A 16,124-nucleotide genomic window follows, 5' to 3' on the forward strand; every position below is an offset into this window, starting at 1 on the left:
TCCTGCACCCACGATCCCAGCTTGAACATTAAATATTCCTTCCTTCAACAGAATGGCGGCGGTCCAAAGTCAAAGCCCACACGGCTAAGCAAATAAAAGAAGCCATTGCATGTATCTTGGCAAAGACACATCATCAGGTAAACAGTTTCAAAAAGATAACAGAACTATGCGCAACCCGAGACAATATCAACAAATATGTCCTGCGCATTTTCAGAGCGAGATTAGACAGAGGACTTTACGGTTTAATACAAACAAACAGACAGGACTTCAGTGGCCATGCATGGATCGTATCTGCCATTATTTCTAATATATACAATAATAATCAGAATATAACAATAATAATATTCTATTCTTTTTGATGTCCCATTAAAATATATATAAAAAAACTTGTGCTTAATAATACAAACATTTATGAAATATCATGCGTTGTCAATTAGTGTTTTGAATTGGGTAACTAGGTTGGTGTCTGATTTGCAATTCAGTAAATGAGTTGGTTATAAAACAAACAAAACTTAAGCAATTACAATGTTTTAAAATAGCATGTCTAATATTTACTTGATCCTAAAAAAATAAAAAAAAATGAACAATGAAATAAATGTGTTAAGAGATACACTGCTATTTCTGCTATTAATCACTACCGTTTTCAATATGCTAGAACTAAAATTACTACAAAAATATTTAAGAATTTGTATACTAAACAGGCCAGCCTAAATAATATATTGACTTTATTTGTATTGTTCCGTTTATACCCAAATAATAATATCTTAGTTTGCTATAAACAGGACAATATTATTGTCGGTATGCATTAATTTTCCTATAGTGATATCACATACAAAGCCTTTACTATTTACACATCTAAATTATAAATACTTATATTTTTTCAATTTTCAAAATAGTGCTTTGGAATTTACTCATTTGTACGTAACAAAATGAGGTCTCTTATTTTCTGAAAAAAAAAAAAAAAAAACGAACTTTTGTCAAACGAGCAATGCAAAATGTGTCCGTCTACCCAGGTGAAAAAAAGCGCATTTCCATAATACACTTAAAGTGCTCTATTTTTGTGCACTAATTTTGTACTTAATAAATTAAAAGTGATTCTTTAGTACTACTTAAGATAAACTTCCAATTATACTCAACTGTAGTATTTTGGGACACGATGAACTAAAATGCACTTTTAACATACCATCTCTGTATTTAAAAAAAGTCTTTAGTTACCACTTGTAGTAATCCATCTTTCATACACTAGTACACTGAAATCTATTACAAGTGGTAACGAAAAACAGGTTTTAAATACAGAGATAGTATGTTAAAAGTGCATATTCATGGTGTTCCAAAAAAAATCGAGCTCTTTAAGTATATTATGAAAGTGCACTTTTTTTCACTAATAATATAGTCATGGCTTGCGGTCTTTAGTCTGTTGATCTGTGCTGCCCTCTGCTGGTCACTTATCAAAACATTGTTTTCAAACTCTATAAGAGTAAAATTAAGCATGTTTTAAACTCTTTACTAACTATTTGCAATGCACAGACTGAAATACGATCTTGCTACCACGTACCAACATTTCAGACCGTTGCAGTTTTTGACGTATAACACGCTGTGACTACAGCAACAACATTTCCCGACATGCACTGGACACGTTGCCATAGCGTCACGTTGGTTTACCAACAAGCATGGCGCACAGCCCGTCTCGTGTCTTTGCTACAGTTTCACCGAACGCTGGTGATGTTTACCGAGACGAAAACGAATCGGCGTTTAACCGGGGCCGCAAGCAAACACCTTTACACGCTCAAAGCAACGCAAGAGTGGTTCAGATGACGGGCTGCGCGGAGTTATCGTGTCCTCCGGACCGCGCCACCGTCACCATCAGCGTCAAAAACAGTAAAGAAAATGTTAACGACGTGACTAACAGCGTTACCCGAAGACTGGAGTACATACTACAGACTGTGAGACAGCATGATGTCAAGGTGCTAAATTATTCAAACTTGTGTATTTCCAAACAAAGAGAGAACAAGCAATTCTAATAGTTTCTTTCCAAACAGGAAGAAAACATCACTGTGAGCAAGCATTTACAAAGAGAGGAAGAGCTCTTCCACATGCAAGCTGAGGTACATAGTTGTTGCATGTGTACTGTTTGACCTATTTTGTAATACATTTACTCTAATTATCCATTTTGTCTGTGCAGGTGCTTGTGGTGTTTTCAGACTTTGAGAAGATGCAACAAGCACGCTCAGTTTTGATTGAAAAACTTGACAAACTCGTGTGTGTTGGTGACCCTTGCTACAGTCACAGTGCCGAAAGTCTCAGTTTATTAAGGTGAATAATACTTGAACGATGTCAGCTGTCTTATAAACCTCCACTGTTAGCCTAAACATAGCTTTGTTATCTAGAATTAATTAATAAGCCTGTTTGAAAGGATGTCTAAACATTTTTTGGGTTTGTTCTGCAGACGGCGAGTATGTTTGGAAGCTGTAGACAATGCCCGGCTAAAAGCCAGCGAGGCGTGTTGCATTCTGGGACAAGCTCTGGGACGGCCACTGCTTGTACGCGAGGAGGAATCACGAGAGTGGACCAGCGGCCAGCATGAAGTGACTGGCTCTCCTCTAACACTACACCAGAAGACTGTGGTTACATTAGTCTCTGCCTCTTCACGTGTGTTTGTGACCTTTGAATTGCGTCCAAAGGACAGCAACAGGAGGAAGTTTTGAAAATTTAGCAGTATTTATAGTACATGTAATTCCTTTCATTTGCCGTTTTAACCTGTGAACACAGTCCTGTGAAGTGAGCGCCACCGATTTTCACAAAAGGGCCTAAAAATAAAGTTACCACTTGTTTGTACTGTTGTTTTAACTTCTGAAATTTGGAGACTTTAAGAATATTGAATAGCACTGTGCGCAACTCAAAAGATGATGCTAAACACTGATAGAAAACAATGTTAAATTCTGAAAGTGTAATGAAAGAGAAAGATGAGGCTGTGTTTGAATGGGGAATGTATATTGATGCATGAATGTGCCTTGCATACATAAATGACATTGTTTCTACAACAGCATATGTCTAGACTGGTGCTAGACAACTAGAAAGATCTTATTCACTGCCTCTAACATGATTTGTCTCTAAACTTAAACTGGATGTATGGGAAAATGTGCAATAGTGTGGAAGATGCTACTTGTTTCTGTGATGCTACACCCATTGTCTTAGATCATCAAACAAAGGAAGTGTTAGAGAATATCTTGACATTAAACAGGCCATTCATACCCTGCTCTGCCTCTTAATATATAAAGGTGAGTGTTTACCACCTGCCCTGGTAACATGTCAATTCTTGAATGACCTAAGCAGATTCAAAGTCATTAGGAGGAAAATCTAGGAAAACACTAGGGTTTGACGCAGCCGCTACTTTTGTAGATAGACAAGGAAATAAAGTAAAAGCAAAGAGGACCGTATAAAAAGAACAGCCTGAAGATCATAACTAGATGGGACATAAGATGCAGTTAGGTCTCAGGTCTGATTTAAATTCAATTAAGAAACATGGCGTCAATTTGGATGTCTACTTGATTATTTTGCCTATAAAGACAGCAAGCAAGCAATAAATAAATCAACCATTTTAAAAAAACACAATGGATGGGAAAAGACCACAAACATGTGCACAAAACAATAATCATGATTACAAGCATCTCTAGACCGATGATACTGGGGAAAAGACTGAAAATCAGAGAAAATGGGATTTAAAAACACAATATAAGCCAAATGTAAACTGTCAACCTTTCCAAAAGCCACTTTCACGTGTCACGCCTTCCCTAACTTAAACATCACAAACACAGCTCTTACATGTGTTTAAAAGTGAAGGTTTATGTCAACAGGTATAAGCAGGCTGCTACTTACTTTCAAATAAAAGGTCCAACATATTAATTAGGAATACTTAAGTTTAGCTTACCTGTCGAAAAGTGTACACTGAAACCCAAACACTCCATCAAATTCCTCCAACTTGTAAAACCACAGCCAATGTTTACTTCTTGTCTGCCATTGTGTATTTTGGGAAGTTTTCGAAATGTGCTCGAACTTCTATAAAAGGAATCCGAAGTTTTGTCGCAAGTGACAGACTAAATACCCTCCGGCTCAGCCTACTACATTAGCCACGCCCCCGAACTCTCGCTATTGGCTGCGCGGAGACACATCGGTTGACAGGCAGGTAGGACATCCTATCATCGGACGCATTTAATGACGCGATCTCCACAGAGGCAAATTTAAATATTGACAAACAACCATCTGCTGGGGTCGGTTTCATAAAACAAGTTTAGCAAATAAGCCTGCAAATAATTTGGTGTTTTAGGAAACAGGCCCTTATTTATGAACCGTTTGAAAACAATACACGACTATAAAGAACTACCACACTAGTTTCATGACTGCCATTTCTGGTCCATCACTCCAAACCTAATACTTCAAGGAAAAGAAAAACCAAATCACATACATGCTGAACAGGTGACGCTGGCATGTGACATACCCAGATTTCAGGTTTTGCAACAACTTCACTTTTATCATTTACTTTAATTCCCATACTCGTTGTTAATGTGGCTAAAACATGCAAGTTATTTAATTACTATTATGAAGATGTGTTTTTGGAGGAGCAAGGTGTACTCGGTGGTTCCCAAAGCATTATGGGAATGGCAGATAGACCGATGGCTTTTAAAAAAGACAGACACACCATTTTGAGCAGGTCTATTTTAAATAAAGCTTTAATAAGAAATCGTGTTTGTACTAATGGCTTTGAACACCGTTTACCACATTCTCAATACCGTTTTAAACAACAAATCCTTCGGTTTATAGGCTATACATCATACATTTAATTCATTTTCTCGAACCAATCTGAGTTAGATCAACATGTTTTATAATGTGCAATTAGATCAAAATCCACACATTTCATTTAATCTATAATTGATTTTAAACATCAGTCATTTCCCTCACAACTTTACATATCCTTTGCAAAGTGTGCAAGACATGAATCATTTTAAAAATATAAAAGTGAAAGTGAAGATAGCATTGTGTTTTTTAGTTCTGCACTGAGAAATCTGCTCATACATTTACATATATTCCACAAGACTAAATTAACTGAAATTACCCAGTCTATATGCTTATGGGGTATGTAAACAAGATCTCTCAAATTTACTTGCTTCCTTTTGTGTTTGCCTCCCCCAAAAAAACCTTTAAAGCCCCCCCACTGCTTTATAAGAACCAATACTGTCAAAGGGTTGCAGACGTCACACCTGTGTTTCCAAGCATTTCAAAGTCTTTTTAAAACCTCTCAAGTTTTCACTCCTTCAGTCGTGAGGGTAGATTTCTTGCAACCATTCCTCCATAACAAACTTTTCCCCATCGAAGTGTGAAAAGTAGTCCTCTAGAATTGGAATGTCCGGCTGTAGCACAAGACCGACACAAACATGGATTAAACTGGAATCTAAACAACCTTAAACTATCAAGAAAACACAAATGTTAAAATAAGGAAATAAAAGGTAAAAGATTTCTCTGCACCGGAAAGCCTTGAAAGAGCTTGACATTATACTGGGGAATGTATCCAATCAATATCGATGAAGAATCCGGTCCAATGAACACAATTCTGTAATGAGGAGTGTCCTTGGCTCTCTCCAGCTAAACACAAATACATGTTTCAGGTTAGAACACTTACACTCTTAAAACTAAAGGTTCTATAGATTATTTAAATGCTTTTCACACTAAGAAAGTGTGTTCTTTTAAGAACTGATCACTGAAAGGTTCTTTGGGGAACCCAAAACTGGTTCTTCTATGGAATCACTTTGAAAATCCACTTTTGGAACCTTTATTTTTAAGAATTATTCAATTTAAATAAAAACTGTTTATGTATCTTACAAACCTCCGAGTCTGAATATTTCTTTATCTTGATCCACTCTGGTGGGGCTCGGAGTCCTGCATCCCATCCCATGATCACCCCCACCATCTGATTCTGGGTCTCCATTACAACTTGACCTACACGGTGCAGCACATATGCTGGCTTAGGGCTTCGCACCTCCTTTGACACTGATCACATAAATTAATCTGTTTAAAATTCTGTTACAATACACATTCATATCCCAGACAAAGACAGTTTTAATGGCAGATCTAAATGACTGCTGTGAGATAATTCAGGAGACATTACGCGCAAAGTATCCTTCCTCATTATCATGCATCATCAGCTCAATCAAAATCGCTTCTTCCAGAGTTTGGTACTCCTCCTCTTCCTCTCCGAAGGACCTGTCATGTGACACGACATCTCACCTCAGAATCAGTGAATCAGAATTCTTTTAAAAAAAGATTAGCATAGACTTACGGTAGTTTGGGAATCCAGGTATTTAGCCAGTCAACCCAAGCAGCTGTGTTCAAGTAGGATTTTCTTATGGAGTCCCATGTGTCAAGGATTCTGAATATGAAAGATGTATTGGAATATTTCAGCATCATACAATGTTGTGTGTTGTAATTTTAACTTTTTAAAATATTAGAAATATTTGACTTCATACTTGAGAAGCACAGTACCAGTCAAAAATTTGGACATGGTTTGTTCACCGTGAGCTTTCACAAAAAAAAACACAAAAACAAAAAAAAAGAACAAAAGGGTAGATAATACAAGAAACTTGGTTCCTAGACCAAGATAGATAAATTATGGCTATCCAGTGAATAGTTAGTGAATGAGAACTAAAGTGTGACCTGTAGTTGGGGGATTCTTTTTTGTTTTTGTTTTTTTTAAGTCAGCAAATATAGCCGATTAAAACGACCACTAAACCTCAAATGCAGTGTCCATTAAATAAAAAAAAAAAAAAAAAAAGGAAGATATTAGGCAAAAATTTTGTGTACATTCAACGTTCAAAAGTATGGGGTCAGAAGGTTGTGTTTTTTGTTTTTGAAAGAAGTCTATGCTCACCAATGCTGCATTTATTTAAATTACTGTAAAACTCAATCAATAATTACAATTTAAAGTGACTATTTTAAAAAGTAATTAATTACTGGTGATGCCAAAGCTAAATTTTCAGCAGTAAATTCTCCAGTCTTTAGTGCTACATACTCTTTCAGAAATCATTCTAATATGATGATTTGCTGCTCAAGAAACTTAATCACTCCAAAAAGTGATAAGTCGACTTAACCCCTTGCCTTAAAATTAAAGTTTCCTCAATTTCTTCAGTAAATAATTTTCAAAAAAAATTAAGTTAAGTGAATTGTCAGGTTCACTTAATTTTTTTTTTTTTTCCTTTTTTTTTTTTTTTTTTATTTTTTTTAAATTGTCTACATTCCACCGCAAGCGCATGTGAGCACAGCTCTACAGAAACAAGCTGATCTGATCACAGACACAGAACAACAACACCCAGACTCTGTTTTAATCATTCTCGGGGACTTTAATAAAGCAAATCTCTCCCGTGAACTGCCAAAATATAGACAGCACATCACATGTGCCACCAGAGACAGTAATCTATTGGATCACTGTTACACAACAATAAAGGACGCACATCACTCTGTTCCACGAGCAGCTTTAGGACTCTCTGATCACTGTTTGGTTCATCTTATACCGTCCTACAGGCAGAAACTCAAGTCTGCAAAAGCCTGTATTAAGATCTGTTAAAAGATGGACTAATGAAACAGAGCGGGGATCTACAAGCCTGTTTCTCTCTCACTGATTGGACTGTTTTTGAAGCCGCTGCCATCGATCTGGACGAGCTCACAGAGACTGTAACATCTTATATCGGTTTGTGAGGATGTGCGCATTCCTAAGAGGACTCACCTAATCTACAACAATGACAAACCATGGTTCACTGCAAAACTCAGACAGCTCTGTCAGGCCAAATAAGATGCTTACAGAAAAGGGGATAAAGTCTTGTACAAACAGGCCAAATCTGACCTCAGAAGACTATAGAGCAGGGTTCCTCAATAGGCGGCCCGTGGGCCACATCCGGCCCGTGAGAGAAAAATATTTAGCCCGCGCTAATGTCAAATAATGTGGCATAAAAATTCAAAAGCAGCATTAGAAAGTGACATTAACTTACATCGTGTCTACACCGGACGCAACAAAATACAATATAACTTATTATTATAATCAGTGATGCTGTCTACAGCATCAAAATAGATGATAGGGATGGGTACGGTGGCCCAGTAATGCACAACACAACGCAATTAAAAAAAAAGGAAACATAAGTTCACAACACAATGACATTAATATATATATAGGTCAGTGGCCCTTGGCTTGGCATTGTTGGCAGAATTCGGCCCTCAGCGAAAATTAAATGAAGAACCCTGCTATAGAGGGTAGTCCAGAGCGAATCATTGGTACAACCCTCCCCACTCTCCAAGAACTGTACTTATCCAGAGTGAGCAAAAGGGTTGGTAAAATCACTCTGGACCCCTCACACCCAGCACACTCCCTCTTTGAACTGTTACCATCTGGGCGACGCTACAGAGCTCTGAGCACCAGAACGACCAGACACAGAAGCAGTTTCTTCCCTCAGGCAATCCATCTCATGAACACTCAACAATAAATGTGGAACACAACTATAATACATTATCCATTACCCACACTCACTTATTTTATTTTCTCATTTCTAATTTGCCCATACTTGACCTGTACATACATAGTTGTCTATTGTGTTTTTGCTGCTTTGCCTATTTGGATATTATTCCTTTATTATCAGTGTCCTGTCCTGTTACTGTCTTTCTGTTGCACTGTGGAGCTTAGGTCACTACAACAAATTCCTTGTATATGTAAACATACTTGGCCAATAAAGCTCATTCTGATTTTTTTAAATTACTTACTTGATAATTTTAAGGCAACGGGTTTCCTCAATTTTTTTAAGTTAAGCCAACTTATCACTTTTTACAGTGATGAGGAAACCCGTTGCCTTAAAATTATCAAGTAAATAATAATAAAAAAAAATATGTTAAGTGAATTGTTAAGTTCACCCAACTTTATTATTTACTTAAATTAAGGCAACATACAATTTTTTAAAGTTAACTCAACTTATCAATTTTTACAGTGTATCAAAGTCAAAAACAGTTACATTGATTAATATTTTGTTTACTGATACATTTTTACAGGATTCTCTGATGAACATGAAGCTAAAAAGAAATTAAATAACTTTTGATGAACATATTGCATCCTTGCTGAATAATATTATTCTTTCAAAATTCTTACTGACCCCAACTTCTCAGATGTAGTGTGTAAGAGAGGATAGCATAGGCTAATAAATAGCCCCGTAGTGCATCACACGTGCGTTTACCTCTGAGTGGCGATGTATCGTTGTGTCTCGGTGCCGCTGGTCCATTTGGAGATGAGATACTGCGCAGGTAGAGCTGACAGCAGGATCGTCAGCTGTATGATCACCCCTGGCGTGATTTGAGGCATCACTGCCTGTATATTCAACATGACACAGATTTCACATCAGCACATTGTTGCTGTTGTGTTTTTAAAAGTTGAAAGAAATTAAATATCTAAAATATTTGTTCACCCGGGCTGTCCAAACTCGGTCCTGGAGGGCAGGTGTCTTGCAGAGTTTAACTCCAACTTGCCTCAACACACCTGCATGGAAGTTTTTAGTATGCCTAGTAAGAGCTTGATTAGCTGCTTCAGGTGTGTTTAATTAGGGTTGGAGCTAAACTCTGCAGGACACCGGCCCTCCAGGACGGAGTTTGGACAGCCTTGTGGTACACTATATTTATTCTTCAATATTGTTTGAACAAATTGCAGTTAAATGTATCTTACCTTATACAAGAAATTTAATGAATACACAGAATTCAATATCATCAGAAACGATTTTTAACTTGATAACAGGAAGAGCTCACCGAAACTCTCAGTTTGTTATGCGTTCTGTAAGCATTGTCTTGAAAACTGAATATGATATTTACATGCGGGTAGTTTCGATTTGACACCTGCGCCTTCAAGTTGAAAATCATTAGACAGCGCGCGCCCAATAGAGGAGGTGTGTACTCGTCTCGCGCCGCCACATCAGGAACGGATGCCGCGTGCGCATGTTTGCTTTATTTCTGTTACAGGTTTTGTTTTTCTCCGTTGCTATCCGTTTTATAAGCGAAATATCCTGAATCATAACCAAAAAGACTGTTTTTTCTTTTTCAAAACTAAGCTATAAACAGTAGGTTTACACCATGTGCGCATGCACTCATTCGTTCTTCTGGTTTGGACAGTTGATTTAGTAGCTAATTAATATTCTGGGGTTATAGTTTTGATAAATGTGTTAAGTTTCAGGGAAAGTGTATTAGCAATTGAGTAAACGTCATTGTTAAGATTTAATAGCCTACAATATAAATATATGGAATACTCTTACAGGCTATTTAATATAAAACAAAGGAATACTGTCACAATATGAAATGTCAGCACATTCTAATATATGTATATGTATATATATATATATACACATACGTGTGTGTTTATATATAAAATTAAATGTATATAATTGGACTTGTGGTACATTTTCCTAACGATACAAAACGAGTAGTTTATTGCACATGCAGTTCCAACTAATGCACAAAAGAGGACGCTGTTCTCCATGAAATGGTTAATTGCATATCAAGATGCTGATTAGACAGCATGATTATCGCACAGGTGTGCCTTAGGCTGGCCACAATAAAAGGCCAACAATATTTGAGAGAAATAGGCCTTTTGTGTACATTGAAAAAGTCTTAGATCTTTGAGTTCAGCTCATGAAAAATGGGGGCAAAAACTGTTGCATTTTGTTCAGTGTAATATCAATCTGATGCATGTAAGGTACCAATACTTGCAATTATAAGAGCAAAATTTACATTGTAGTGTTAATAAATTTTAATTCTCAAAAGAAATGTCTGATTTTAAATATTTTATTTTGATGACAATGTTTAAGGCCTGGAAACCCCAATTTGAATTTTCCCTGATACATCCAGGTTTCCCTGGACTCAAATTAAAGCAAAACATATATTAAAGAATGAAAGAACAAGACAGTATGTGGAAACACAAATGTTTATTTCCTTAAAATATCAGTATGAACTAATGTGACAGCAGTACACCCTACACATACATTCTATTTAACGTCTTTATTTACACTTTTTCCTTTATATAAAAGTATACAAACTAACATAGAAAGACCTCTCAGTCTGAGGATATAAGACCGGAGAGGGGAAAAAGACCCTGACCCCACAAACATGACTGTACCTTCAGATTTAAAAGACCAGAGAATATACTAACATGCATCCATCTTTGATCTCCACTCTATAACCTGTTAATCAGTCCGTGAGATGTCACTTCCTGTGCAGTATGGTGGTAATAGAGGGGTCGTGAATCAGATATAATACAGTTTTCATGTAGCAACAGATTGGAAACACCAGCTCAAAAAAACATGGGACTTGTACATAAACACACAGAGATGGACATCACATACACTCGAGAGTCTCAGACATGTGTCAACTGCATATAAAACAGCCAAATATGTTCCCATCAAACAACCACACACTCATTCAAAGGCTTTGGTTCATCAAACCAGTTTTAAAGCTATGGGCTGGATTAGCTCTATCGTAATGGATGACCCAGACCACAACTGCTGAAAGTACGCAAGAACCTACAAAATCACGTCGACACACCAGACTGAATGCGATCCGGCTTTCTCGAAAAGAGACTATGCTGCATATGTGAGTTCGGACTTCAAGGTGGGATACAACACCTTAATTCTTCAGTTTTACATCACACAGACACGTACATACACACAAAAAGTCAAGGCACATTCAAAACACAGAATACAACATGCACACTGCCTCTTGTGTGATTCGCTGCCCTGCGGTTTCTACTGAAGCCGAGTCGATGCATCAGAACGGGAAATATCAAACACAGTGTTTCAATGTGATCGGGCAAATACAAAGTCCTCTCTGCTAATGAAATGAGCAGTTCCACAGTAATTCAATGAGTTGAGCTAATACAGAGAAAGAGGCCTGCTCTCCGGGCTAGATAAAACTACAGGCAGAGTGTGGAGACAGTGAGGCAATGAACTTCCCTACACACACATAATAATAACTCTGTCAATAGTGGTTTGTAGGAGCATCAAACAGTGGCATCAAAAGCACTTGAACATGAGAAATGCCATAACTATATGAATGTCATTGCATTAAATATCAGAATATCAAACTAAGAGGCACTTTAGAACAAAGCATGGATGAAGCAAAATATTTCACAAAAACAATAAAGATAGGTATAATATTAAATAGAATTTTAAAAAGTAGGGCTGTTGTTTGATTAAGAATTAATCAAAATGAATTTGATCATGATTTTTCAATGAATTGAAGTAGATACAAGTAATTGTTTCTACCTTCCAAAAGTTGTCAGTACATTTTATTAATTTACTTATTTATTGAAAGAAATTAATACTTTAATTCAACAAAGATGCTTTAAATGGAAAAAGTCACAGTAAAGAAATGTATAATGTTACAAAAGATATCCATTTCAAATAAATGCTGTTTATGTGAACTTTCTATATTCCTCAAACAATCATGAAAAATATTGTCATGTATCAAATTTGTATCAGTATTAAGCAGCATAACTGTTTTCAACACTGATAGTTGAAAACAGTTATGCAACACTGAAATGCTTTATTTGCTTTATTCAACACTGAAATGTTTCTTGAACACCAATCAGCATTTTTCAATGATTTCTGAAGGATCATGTGACACTGAAGACTGGAGTAATGGCTGCTGAAAATTAAGCTTTGCCATCGCAGAAATAAATTACATTTTAAAATATATTTAAAACAATTACTGATTAAATATTATATATATTAACATATTAAAATGTAAAATATATTCATATTTTTAAATTACTTTTTGTTATTATAATAATAATAATTCACAATATTACTATTTTTACTGTATTTCTAATCAAATAAAAGGCCTTGGTAAAGCATAAGAAAATGCCCCAAAATGCTGACAACAGTCAAATCAGTTTACAACTGAAAGTAATCATTTTTAGACAACGGTTAAAAAATAACTACCATTAATTAAGAATTATTATGCATTAATAATTATTCATCATTAATTAATCGAATAATTAGTTTACAAATTAACATTAAATTGTCAGCCATATTTTGTCATGGAAAGTGAAGTTAGTTCTGTGAAAATCTCTACCATCATTTATCTGCAGATGCCACCTGCTTTGATATTTCATTCTCTAATAAAATGACATTCAGACATTTTAAAACGGTTGCTTTCAGTGTTATAACACTTCTTGTGGCCACTGTATTTTTAAGTCATGGTGCTAGTTAGGGATCACAGTGCATTTTGGGAGCCTGATAAAACAGGCGTGGAGTGATGATGTCACTACACCTCAACAACTGCATGAACTCATCGCAAGCGCACACACACACACACACACACACACAGGGTGGTCATGGGTAGATATGCTGCTCACTAATCTCTATCCCAACAACAGATCAATAACTCACGTTTGTACTGGATGAATCAATGCGCTAAAGCACCAAACACACACTCTCGCACAAACTGGGGAGTACAAAGGTGCCAAAATGTATTGAATGTATGAAAAGGCACAAGGTATTGCTAATTATATAAAAACATGCGTGAATTACCACTGCCACTGATCTTGACTCGCAGAGAAAGACATTAAAAAGACAACACGCGATTTATGAGGTCCTTCTCTGCACTCCACTACAGCTTTACAGCCACTTACACAATGATCTGTTAAAAATAGATTTTTTTGAACAAGTGTTTGATTTGTTGCCCTTAGCAACAACCGTGTAAAAACAATGCATAAAATTAACAGTTTAAAGAAATGAGACAGAGTAAAAGCTCAAGTTATACCACACTCTCACACACACTCAAACGTCCTCAAATAAGTGCTTTCTTGAGAGATGAAATCAGGTATTTGGATTCATAAGACTGTATAAGTACCTTTCTTCTCTGGCATTCAAATAGTGCATATGAAAATCAGTATTTAACTGCATTTGTGATTTTCTGTGGAAGAAAATGTATAAGGTGGGGGATTTCAAGGGGCCGTGACTCTTGAAGTCACCAAAAGAGTCAAAGATTCAAAACGTGGGAATCAAATTAGAGAGTCAGAATGAAAGATTCAGATAATCATGACAGTCTGATAGCAGCAGGAATGGTTTCCCCTCCCCAATGGGGCGAGGATAAGGGGTTGTCGCATAGGACATGCAAAGTTGGCATTGTTACCAGCCAATAAGGTTGGCTTTGGCCTTCTCGGTGAGCTTGCGGACTCTCCCTTTGCTTGACGTGCCGAAAGTAATCGAGGCATCCTCAAACAAAAGCTGTCTTTGCTCTTCCTCAGAGTCTTCTTCGTTATAGAAAGCTGTCCTTCGGCCTTGGTTACGCGTTCTCATCTGCCCTTTCGAGCTCCCATCCTCTCCCATATAAATGTCAGGCTCCTCCCTTTGGGCAGGGTCTGACATAGGGGGCGTGGTTTCTTCGTTTCCACGCCGACTGCTCCTTCTGAGAGCTTTGGGGCTTGAAGGAGCTGGGGTATCCGGCGTCCGGATGACGCGTGGTCTACCTCGTGGTTTTGGACACTCTGGAGTTACTACCCCTGAATCTGAAAGACTACTGTCCTGGGCTGTAGAAGAAGCCCCGCCCTCATCACCAGTAGACAGAAGAAGCTCCTCCTCATGGGAGGAGCTTCTTCGTAGGGACTCCAGCTCTTTCTTGCTTTTCCTCCCTCTCTTTTTTCCAGAGGACTGGGGCAGTGGGGGCGGCGTTACCTCTACTGGCGTTCGTATTTGTGAGTCTAATCTGGGTCGGCCCCGACCTCTTCGTACCACTCCCAGAGTCACTTGACTATGACCATTCAAATGCAAACTGTTTTGGGGAGAAGAGTTGTGATCGACTGGACCTAAGAGAGAATGAGAATATAAGTACAGATGAAACATTCACAGCATTCAACAGATGCTTTTTTTTTCTCAAATTGGCTAATAACGCATTACAATTTTTGTGTTCCTTAATCAAACCCATGGAAAGATCCACAGATTTATATAGACTTCAGCTGTCATTCAACACGTCACATCAATTTGAGTAAATTTAATTCTGACTAATTTTATTATGCTTTTAGCCATGATTAAGGGTGTAATACTCTAATAGCCTTTTATCACATCTAAATCGGCAAAATTTTTAATTTTAAATAATTATATATGATTATAAAAAAGGTTAAATCATTTCAGAACATTTAAATTGATTCTCAGTTCAGTTTAAAATGTTTTACCACATTTAAATAATAAAAAAAAATCTACAGATTGTCCCCAACATTAATGCAGGAAAAATATAGATATAATAAGAAAATTAGAAATCAAAAAACAAAAAAGTAAAAAAAAAAAAAAAAAAAAGACTCATGAAAAAAAGTAAATTTCGGGGGGGGCGGTTTATGTGTTTATGTGTTAAACTGTACTTTGATATATATTCGCAGAAGCAATCTCAGCAATTTTAACAATATTTACTGCTGAAATCAGCAAAATTACACAGATTTTCCACAAGACCAGTGTAAAAAAGTTTTACATCTATTAAGGAAAAGATTTAATGAGCAGAAAAAAGGTGATTGATTACGTTAGGCCTACAGCAACTGTTTGTGCACTGAAGATTTCCAGGAAACATTCAAAAATCCTTTTTCCCGTAATAACATCAGCTTTTCACAACAAATACTTATCATCTGTAACTGACCTGGTGTGAGTTTTACAGGTGTCCGAAGTTTCCTGCGAGACTCTCTGGCCCCGCCTTCATTTGTGTGGGGAACTGCAGAGCTCTCGGTTTCTCTGGAGGCACCAATGGAGTGAGAGTTCTGGGTGCGCAGGACTCTTGAGGAGGGCTCTGCTGTCTTACTGTGGCTGGGTGGAGCTGACTGTGTAGAGGGTGCATCTGTGAGTTGGGTTCCAAAGCGGGCTGAGCTTCGCGTCCGACCGGGTACAACAGGAGGCTCAGCCTTGCCGTTGATTTGTGGATGTGTTTGCCGTAAAGAAGGAGCCCGGGAAGGTCCAGCAGGAGGGGGCGGAGCTGCATTGTCTGATCGAGGAGGAGCGCGAGACGAAACCCGACGCTTCCTTTCTGGACTGCAAATCAGAAAAGAAGAAAATGTGTATGCAACGTTTAAAAACAAT

At 37.2% G+C, this 16,124-nt stretch overlaps 3 protein-coding genes across 4 annotated transcripts in view; 1 reads left to right on the forward strand and 2 right to left on the reverse strand.

Moving 5' to 3' along the window:
- The first annotated feature begins 1,639 nt into the window (after nucleotides 1–1,639).
- Nucleotides 1,640–3,256, forward strand: LOC306860320 (interleukin-1 receptor-associated kinase 1-binding protein 1 homolog). The gene is made up of 4 exons (XM_079401960.1): nucleotides 1,640–1,964; nucleotides 2,040–2,105; nucleotides 2,183–2,313; nucleotides 2,447–3,256. Exons 1-4 carry the CDS (start codon nucleotides 1,671–1,673, stop codon nucleotides 2,703–2,705), a joined length of 750 nt encoding a protein of 249 aa, XP_079258086.1. The 5' UTR covers nucleotides 1,640–1,670; the 3' UTR covers nucleotides 2,706–3,256.
- A 1,461-nt stretch (nucleotides 3,257–4,717) lies between these two features.
- On the reverse strand, nucleotides 4,718–9,895 carry LOC306860709 (uncharacterized protein). 2 transcript variants are annotated; one of them, XM_079402543.1, is made up of 7 exons: nucleotides 9,823–9,895; nucleotides 9,261–9,391; nucleotides 6,332–6,421; nucleotides 6,161–6,255; nucleotides 5,879–6,042; nucleotides 5,521–5,637; nucleotides 4,718–5,405 (listed from the first exon to the last, which is right to left on the reverse strand). In XM_079402543.1, exons 2-7 carry the CDS (start codon nucleotides 9,383–9,385, stop codon nucleotides 5,310–5,312), a joined length of 687 nt encoding a protein of 228 aa, XP_079258669.1. In that variant the 5' UTR covers nucleotides 9,386–9,391; nucleotides 9,823–9,895; the 3' UTR covers nucleotides 4,718–5,309. The 2 variants fall into 2 exon arrangements, with proteins under 2 accessions (XP_079258669.1, XP_079258668.1); XM_079402542.1 differs by having other exon boundaries at nucleotides 9,743–9,855.
- A 4,171-nt stretch (nucleotides 9,896–14,066) lies between these two features.
- Nucleotides 14,067–16,124, reverse strand: part of LOC306860694 (PH-interacting protein-like) — a 39,566-nt gene continuing 37,508 nt past the window's right edge. Inside the window, exons 38-39 of the mRNA XM_079402515.1 lie at nucleotides 15,691–16,076; nucleotides 14,067–14,872 (exon numbers count right to left, since the gene is read on the reverse strand). Of these exons, the coding sequence (XP_079258641.1) occupies nucleotides 14,196–14,872; nucleotides 15,691–16,076 (1,063 nt within the window). The 3' untranslated portion in view covers nucleotides 14,067–14,195. The remainder of the gene's footprint in view (nucleotides 14,873–15,690; nucleotides 16,077–16,124) is intronic.

The sequence above is a fragment of the Barbus barbus genome, assembly GCF_936440315.1.
Source record: "Barbus barbus genome assembly, chromosome: 41".
Taxonomy (NCBI): domain Eukaryota; kingdom Metazoa; phylum Chordata; class Actinopteri; order Cypriniformes; family Cyprinidae; genus Barbus; species Barbus barbus.

What these genes read in the sequence shown, in the direction of transcription:
- LOC306860320 (XM_079401960.1), top strand. Translation starts at nt 1,671, where the DNA reads ATGGCGCACAGCCCGTCTCGTGTCTTTGCTACAGTTTCACCGAACGCT. An exon ending in TGAGACAGCATGATGTCAAG is followed by an intron (nt 1,965 to 2,039) that starts GTGCTAAATTAT and finishes CTTTCCAAACAG; the next exon opens with GAAGAAAACATCACTGTGAG. An exon ending in GAAAGTCTCAGTTTATTAAG is followed by an intron (nt 2,314 to 2,446) that starts GTGAATAATACT and finishes TTTGTTCTGCAG; the next exon opens with ACGGCGAGTATGTTTGGAAG.
- LOC306860709 (XM_079402542.1), bottom strand. Translation starts at nt 9,784, where the DNA reads ATGATATTGAATTCTGTGTATTCATTAAATTTCTTGTATAAG. An exon ending in AGAAATATTCAGACTCGGAG is followed by an intron (nt 5,638 to 5,878) that starts GTTTGTAAGATA and finishes ATTTGTGTTTAG; the next exon opens with CTGGAGAGAGCCAAGGACAC. An exon ending in AGCTCTTTCAAGGCTTTCCG is followed by an intron (nt 5,406 to 5,520) that starts GTGCAGAGAAAT and finishes CTTGTGCTACAG; the next exon opens with CCGGACATTCCAATTCTAGA.